Genomic DNA, 8,857 nt, shown 5'->3' with positions numbered 1-8,857 from the left:
CCCCAGTCTCATATATAACCTAGTTAACGGGCGAGACACCACTCCTGGCGGTTGTGGGAGTACTCACCTTGTCGGTCGCTAGCATTAGTCTCACTGACCACTGTGCACTAAATTGCAGTTCCTCGTTAATCGTCCATCTTCTCAGCATCAAAGTAAGTTAGCTGGTGTGTGTGTTGCACCTCCCTACCGTGGTGAACATGCCCTACTACCCACCTCTGCGTTTTTAGGTGTGTTTAAAAATATCCATAACGAAGTTTGCTTAAACAAAGGAGCACAATAATCGTCTCTCGGGTCTCCAGGATGGTTCCGAAGGGCTCGTTCACTATCAGTCTTCTCTCATATCTCACTCACTTGTGGTCAACCTCACTTCGACTTTATGATTAATCTTTGATCATAACTTGGGATATTTTCGAATCTTTTAAAAGATGATGAGACAAATATTTATTTACCAAGTTTCTACCTTTCCTTCCACTTTCTTCATTTCCAGAGACTTCCAGCTTACACACAAATACATTGATGTTATTGCATATGCTTCTTTTAACCTTTTCTCCATAAACTGTTACTTCCCACAAGGTACTCCTTTGAAGCCTTCTCTCCTAATTTCATTCTTTACGTTTTTTTAAATAAAATAAAACACCTATATCGCTTTTCGCCAGCAATAGAGGAAGGAAGGAAATGAGAAATCTCTAAGCCAGTATAACTGTGTAACACTTGGAAGAGATTTTGACTGACTGTCGAGTGTTTCAATTATCTGATAAAAGTCACATTTATTGATTTAATATGTATTGTTTAACATAATACTTCCCATTATATACAAATAATAATTTATTTGCTTAAACGTTTATTTTTATGTTAAAATAACCTATTTATTGATTTATATTTTATAAATTCATCATCTGTGCATTCACAGTGGCGAGTGCAGGAGGCTCAGGAGCTGTCAGGCCCCAGGACAACATAACAGAAGCTCATGTGAAGGCGGCGCTGACGGCGGACAAGGGCAGCGAGGCCGACCTCGTTTCGTGGAGCGTTAAGGACTTCACACACAAGGGTGACAACTATATCACCATCGTCACCAGCGTCAGTGTCAAGTTCACCCTGGCAGGGAGGGAGTCGACGTCTTCCTATGTAATTAAACTCAAACCTCAAATGCCTCCTGGTGAAGTTTTATCAGAGTTTTTTGCAGCAATTTTCAAGAAAGAAGCAGAATTTTTCCAGGAAATCCTTCCACTACTCAACGCTGAACTAACGACCCGAGGGTTCGGCTGTTTACGGATGGCGAAGTGGTTCTATTCGTCATTAAAAAAGGACGAAGGGATGATTTTCTTAGAGGACCTCCGCTCACGTGGGTTTAAAATGTTTGACCGCAAGAAGGGAATGGACGTGGCCCACGCCACCCTCGTCCTGCAGGAGCTGGCCAGATTCCACGCCGCCTCTCTCCTGCTGAAGGCCACGGCACCCGAGAAAGACCTGGCAGACAGGTTCACACATATTAAAGTTGATTGGATGAACTTTCCAGAAAACGTTAAAAAACATTTCAATGATATGTTTTCTATCTATATACTGTGTAGTAGTGAGTTGTTACACAACATGGAAGGCTATGAGGTAGCAGAACAGTGGCTCGCCAGACACAAGAACAACAGTATTGATCTTATCGAGCTCCAGCTGGCTAGAAATTCCAAGTTCGACGTCTTCTGCCATGGTGACTGCTGGATGAACAATGTGCTCTTCAGGTGAGTGGAAATAGAGTTGCTGACATGTTTATTATTCACTTATTATCTGTGTCTGATTCTCCCTTTTTTTGATTAAACAATCGTTTCTAAAATGCATTCGAACTTTTGTCCTTGAAGCTATCTTGATTAGATGGGGAATTCCATAGTAAAATCCAGTTGTCGGAAAAAAAATTATACTTTTTATACGTATCTCAACTCTAAGATAATTTTACACTAGGTACAACGATCTAAACCACTTTAGAAGATGTGTTTTTGAAGAGACTCGTTATGGGTCAGTAGAAGGGGACCTCAAATATTTAATGAGGAAGGGTTACATGTTATCTTGAACTAATTGTAAATTTCAAGGTTATTTAATTAATTACTACATAAAATTGAAGGGAAATCACCTTACCTAAGTTTTATTGAAATGCTAACAGTCGCACAGATGACCATACGGGTACAGGGAATGGTCAAATAATTCCCGTTGGACTTCACCTCTTCGTGCAGGATGGTTTCCTACAGTCTTACAATTAGCAGTGTTGCCTCTGGTAACACTTCAAAAGATGTACGATTCACATGGCTCCTAAATTTAGGTTTCAGGGACATGTAACATGTAAAATAACGATTTCCTTTCTTGAATAACGAGGTTTAGAACTCTAGATCGTGCAGCTCTCCTCGTCATGCTCACTATATATCAAAATTGAAGAAGGAAAAACTATTCCTTCTAAATCTGAGTTATACCGATTGAATTTGTGCTTGCATTGCCAGACACAAATTATAATCTGACACAAATTATCCAACAGGCTCGTGTTCTTGAATTTATAGCCTAGACAAGTGGGCACACTTAACAGTTCTTTTAGACCTAGTTTGATGTTTAAATGTTCACAAACCTCCGTTAATTAGGAAAATACGAATTTTTCGTTTTATATTATAGGAATCAACTTATTTTCCTTTGCAATTTCAGGTACAATGAGGATGGTGATCCCGTTGAGGTGATGCTCCTTGACCTCCAGTTTAACCGTGTGGCCTCCCCGGCCACCGACCTCAACTACTTCCTCTGCATAGGCCTCCACGGCAACGACAGGAAGGCCAACTGGCGGGACTTCCTCTCCTCCTACTACGACATCTTCCGGAGTGTGATGGAGGCCGGGGGGAGGGACATGCCTTTCTCCCTGGAGGAGCTCCACCAGGAGTACAGAGACAAGATGGAATATGGGATCATTTACGCTATATTTTTTCTACCGTTTTTACTAGGCGAGAGGGAAGATGCGCCTGATATAATCAACATGAAGGAAGAAGTCATGTCAAACTTTCTGGAACAGATTCGACATGTTACAAGTAATATGATGGAAAATAATCCGGATTTTCGATCTCGATTCCTCGCCCTGTTTGATGACCTGAATAATCGGGAGCCAAGATGTCATAGTATTGTTTAGCAAGCAGAAACAAAGATATAATTAGAGTGTACTAATGTTCTACATTTGTTTGCTTTCCTGATATATCCGACATGCAGTAATTAACGAAGACCTTCATCTCTGCCCACTACTGAAGGTCTATTCACTGAGTTATGAAGAGCTGGAATGACTTTTCTGAATCAAACGCAAACACGTAATCGCCAATTACATGACGGTGAAAATTAGTTAACATATCTCACATAATTCTTATTTAATTTTCTTGTAGAGAAGGATTCATGGGTCAAGCCTGGGCTGCCTCACTCCTTTTAATAATGCTCTATATATATCGCAAACAATCTCATCTCTCTGCTTGGGCGGTGCACACACACACACACACACACATACATACAACTCGGAACCAAAGAACCAGAGCTCAACCCTCACAAGAACATCTAGGTGACTAAACTCACACACACACACAGTCTGTCGTTGTCGTGGGAGAGGGGAAACAAGTGTCAGCGAAAGTCCGTGAATTTAACATCAATATCTGGGGATATTTAAGTGCTATAGCGATCAAAACTTAGTTTTGGTCTCACACAGTGAACAATAATGCAGTGAACATCATATCATAGTGTGTTAGAAATATTTGTATTAGATATAATAGACGAAACCCCCCACTACGTCCTATAGTGAGTCCATAGTGGACTTACCTGGCACAGGGTGGGGCTATATGGTTGTGTGAGGGACATAAGCTGCCGTTGTTGATGCATGTAATACCCTATTAGTATTCCTTATGTTATGTCATTCGTCCACTCACGTTCTGTACAACCTCACCCAAAGAGGTTGCCTTAACAAAAGCATAGTAAATTTGTCTCTGAAAATGTAAGGAGTACTATGCGAAACGCATCCCTAGACATCACACTAAAATAAAGTGTGAAAATCAGCTTTGAAGAATTAATTTTTCAACTTCCATCGACAGTGAAGAGAAACAAGAAATATTGAGAAGATTCGTGTTAGAATTATTAATCTTACCCTACCGGTCATATTCGGCAGCATATGTCTACATGAAAGACTAGTACCAATATATATATATATATATATATATATATATATATATATATATATATATATATATATATATATATATATATATATATATATATATATATAAACATTCCCTCTAATGCGTTATGCGTGGTTTTCTCCGAGGCTATGGGTACCCCCTTCTTCCAGCCAGAGGTGGTACCCCCCTATAAATATAAAATAATAATAATAAAAAAAATATATATATATAGTAGGCATCCATCAGTCTCAGGAGACTATGGAGTTGCGCTCTGGTTGTCGGTCTGTAGTAGCCTCACCAGGGCGCAAAGCCAGGGTAGGTTGACTCAGGGGAGAAGCTGTTACCCAGGCAGCAGGGGAACAATTATTATATAAATATATATATATATATATATATATATATATATATATATATATATATATATATATATATATATATATATATATGTGTGTGTGTGTGTGTGTGTGTGTGTGTGTGTGTGTGTGTGTGTGTGTGTGTGTGTGTGTGTGTGTGTGTGTGTGTGTGTGTGTGTGTGTGTGCGTGCGTGTGTGTGAGTAACTAATTATTTCCTACATCTACCTTATTTGCAACTCCAATTTACTAATATTCTTCCGTTCTATATCAATCACAAACACAAAACTTCGTCTTCCTGTGCAAGCAAGGATGAAGTAACAAATATCTGTGGCACCAACTTACGCAACAGTCTAGAGATGGAAAACATCATGACTGCGTCAGATAACACGAGTGAAGGTCGAGAGATGTTGCCAAAAAAAGAGACGACTGCATGTTTCAATCATTGCCACTGTTATCTAATGCAGGAAAGATACCGAAAAGTAGTCAGTTCCATTCCGGTAATTGCTGCCAAAAGTGTTGACGAAGTTGGTAGCTCTTTTGTCACTTATATACTCACTTTAAATCTTCAATATTTTGTGAGCTACCTAGTTACCAATTGGACTGGTTTGTAACTATATACATGTTTTTATTATAAACTATGTTACTTCTACAGACATGTGAAAGGTCATTTGTTTAAAGCCTGGATAACCTGTTTTTCCCAGCTTCTTTCCTCGGGATACAACAAAGAAACATTTCAACAGTAAATACACAACTGGCCAGCAGCAGGACAGAGAGCTCCGCCCACAACTTCCAGACAGCGCACCACAAATAATACCTAGTTATTAACGGGCGAGACACCGGTCCTGGTGGTTGTGAGAGTTCTCACCTTGTCGGTCGCTGGCATTAGTCTCACTGACCACAGTGCACTAAATTACAGTTCCTCGTTAGCCGTCACTCTTCTCAGCATTAGAGTAAGTTAGCTTTTGTGTGTGTGTGGTACATCCTTACCGTGGTGAACATGCTCTACTACCCACCTCTGTCTTTTAGGTGTGTTTAAAATATCCATAACGAAATTTGCTTAAACAAAGGAGCACAGTATTCGTCTCTCGGGTCTCCAGGATGGTTCGTTCACTGTCAATCTTCTCTCATATCTCACTCACTTGTGGTCAACCTCACTTCGTTTTTATGATTAACCTTTGATCATAACTTGGGATATTTCCAAATCTTCAAAAAGATTATGATACAAATATTTATTTGCCAATCTTCCACCTTTCTTTCCACTCTCTCCATTTTCAAAGATTTCCAGCTTCCACACACATACATTGATGCTGCTGCATACGTTTCTTTTAACCTTTTCTCCGTTCACTGTTACTTCCCACAAGGTACTGCAGTGACGCCTTCTTTTCTAATGTAATTGTTTACGCTTTTATATCAAATAAAATACCTATATTGTTTTTGGCAAGCAGAAGAAGAAGGAATGAAATGATGAAGCTCCAAGCCAGTATGACTGTATAACACTTGGAAGGGATATTGGATAGGAGATGAGATAGGGGGAACGGGGTGAAAGTCACTGTTACGCACAGAGATCGAACTAACGTGATGCATCATTTGGATTTGTTGGATTTGTTCAAAGGAACTGTGATGTAATGGTTCACTGTACATCATAGTTCCTAGCAGTAAAGTACATGATATATTCCAACAGTATGAAGTGAGTGTATCAGTTTGTCTGACTCTCGAGTATTTCAATCAACCGATGACAATCATATATATCGATTTAATACGTATTGTATAACATAATAATTCCCATTATATACAAATAATAATTTATTGGCTTTAACGCTTCTTTAACTGATGTGACAACAAAAACTAAATTTACGACTGCATTATTTTTAATGATAGTGTTTGAACCAGGTGAGGCAGTCTGTTGCTCAGCTTGGAAGGCATTCTTTATCGGTCACAAGTATTGGACCTTCAGTGAGGGAGTGTAGTAATGTTGCACCACGATGCTGTGTACTGCATTATGTACAACCATTTCCTGCCAGGGTGTATGTGAGCTAATTTTATTCACGGTTGTAAGTATGTATGTCGGTGTATATATGCTCATTTTCGCTAATTTCCCAAATAAAACAGCATGCTCTTTGTCACTATATGTTTACAAGTATACCACATAATTCATGTATTAATCAAATCCTATGCACGCAGCCCCGCCCATTTCATGTATAATTTTATCATCACACCTTACAAGTATAAATTTACACATATAACCCATTACAATCCATAAACAGATTTAACCCTCCCCCAACTCAATTAATGTATGCATATATCCCCAGACAATTAATGTATACATATATCCAAAAACAATTAATGTATCCATATACCACATACATTTAATGTATGAATATATCCTCAAGCAGTTAATGTATACATCTAATCCCTCAAACAATTTATATATGAATTAAATCAAACATAATTCGTGAAAACATCTATCACAGCACTTTCATATATAGTTTATTTTTAATGTTAAAATAATCTTTTTAGTCATCAAATATTTTATAAATACATCATTTGTATATTTACAGTGGCGAGTGTAGGAGAGGCAAGAGCTGCCAGTCCGCTGGACAACATAACAGAGGCTCATGTGAAGACGGCGCTGACGGCGGACAAGGGCAGCGAGGCCGACCTCGTATCTTGGAGCATTATAGACTTCACTAAAGAGGGCGACAACTTCGCCACCATCGTTACCAGCGTCAGCGTCACGTTCTCACTGGCAGGGAAGGAGTCGAAGACCTCCTATGTGATTAAACTCAAACCTCCATTGCCTCCTGGTGAAGTTTTATCCGCGTTTTTTTCCTCAATTTTCAAGAAAGAAGCAGAATTTTTCCGGGAAATCCTTCCACTGCTCAACGCTGAACTAACGACCCGAGGGCTCGGTTGTTTACGGATGGCAAAGTGGTTCTACACGTCATTAAACAAGGATGAAGAGATGATTTTCCTAGAGGACCTCCGCTCACGTGGGTTTAAAACGTTTGACCGCAAGAAGGGAATGGACGTGGCCCACGCCACCCTCGTCCTGCAGGAGCTGGCCAAACTCCATGCAGCCTCCCTCCTGCTGAAGGCCACGGCACCCGAGCAAGACCTGGCTGACAGGTTCACACACATTAAAGTTGACTGGATGAACTTCCCGGAAAACGTTAAAAAACATTTCAATTGTATGTTTTCTACCTATTTTATGTGTAGTAGTGAGTTGTTACACAACATGGAAGGCTATGAGGTAGCAAAACAGTGGCTCGCCAGACACAAGAACAACAGTATTGATCTTCTCGAGCTGCAGCTGGTTAGAAATTCCAAGTTCGACGTCTTATGCCATGGTGACTGCTGGATCAACAATGTGCTCTTCAGGTGAGTGGAAATGTTTGCTGTTGAGTTGCTGAAATGTTTATTATTCACTTCTTATCTGTGTCTGATTCTCCCTTTCTTACCTGACTGATTCTTACATATAATTAGGAGTAATATCACGACTCTTGTGTAAGCTCTGGATGTTGACCATTCGACTAGCCGTCTCCGGCCGCAACAATCAATCATTTCCAGTATTTGGAAATTGCTTATAATTGCTTGCATTACCTGACCCAAATTATCTATATGCAACAGTCTCGTTGTCTTGAATTTATAGCATAAACAAGTAGGCACAGTTAACAGTTCTACTAAACCAAAATTTCAGTTTAAATTTTCACAAAGCTCTGATAATTAGGAAAATACGATTTTTTATTTTTATATTATAGGAATCAACTTATTTTGGTTTGCAATTCTAGGTACAACGAGGACGGTGATCCCGTTGAGGTGATGCTCCTTGACCTCCAGTGGAGCCGTGTGGCCTCCCCGGCCACCGACCTCAACTTCCTCCTCTACACCAGCCTCCACGGCAACGACAGGAAGGCCAACTGGCGGGACTTGCTCTCCTCCTACTACGACACCTTCCGGGGTGTGATGAAGGCCGGCGAAAGGAACATGCCTTTCACCCTGGAGGAGCTCCACCAGGAGTATAGAGACAAGATGGAATATGGGATTATCTACTCTACAACTCTTCTAGCGTTTTCACTAGGCGAGAGGGAAGATGCGCCTGATATTATCAACATGAAAGAAGATGACATGCCAAACTTACTGGAACAGACTCGACATGTTACTAGTAATATGATGGAAAATAATCAGGATTATCGATCTCGGTTCTTCGCCCTGTTTGATGACCTGAATCATCGGGAGCCAAGATGTCATAGCATTGTTTAGCAAGCAGAAACAAACATATAATTAAAATGTACTAATGTTATACATTTGTTTGCTTTCCTGATATATCCGACATGCAG

At 39.9% G+C, this 8,857-nt stretch overlaps 2 protein-coding genes across 2 annotated transcripts; both read left to right on the top strand.

Annotated features, from left to right (window-relative positions):
- On the top strand, positions 1 to 3,185 carry LOC123748235 (uncharacterized kinase-like protein D1044.1). Its single transcript, XM_045730425.2, has 3 exons — positions 1 to 152; positions 911 to 1,730; positions 2,674 to 3,185. Coding segments are annotated over exons 1-3 (1,293 nt in total). The 5' UTR covers positions 1 to 151; the 3' UTR covers positions 3,146 to 3,185.
- Positions 3,186 to 5,030: 1,845 nt separating this feature from the next.
- Positions 5,031 to 8,820, top strand: LOC123748237 (uncharacterized). Its single transcript, XM_069328227.1, has 3 exons — positions 5,031 to 5,470; positions 7,079 to 7,898; positions 8,309 to 8,820. Coding segments are annotated over exons 1-3 (1,293 nt in total). The 5' UTR covers positions 5,031 to 5,469; the 3' UTR covers positions 8,781 to 8,820.
- Positions 8,821 to 8,857: the final 37 nt, after the last annotated feature.

Source organism: Procambarus clarkii, chromosome 21 (assembly GCF_040958095.1).
Source record: "Procambarus clarkii isolate CNS0578487 chromosome 21, FALCON_Pclarkii_2.0, whole genome shotgun sequence".
In the NCBI taxonomy this organism is placed as follows: Eukaryota; Metazoa; Arthropoda; class Malacostraca; order Decapoda; family Cambaridae; genus Procambarus; species Procambarus clarkii.
Note: the sequence above shows the minus strand (reverse complement) of the source record. Positions and strands in the feature narration are given on the sequence as shown.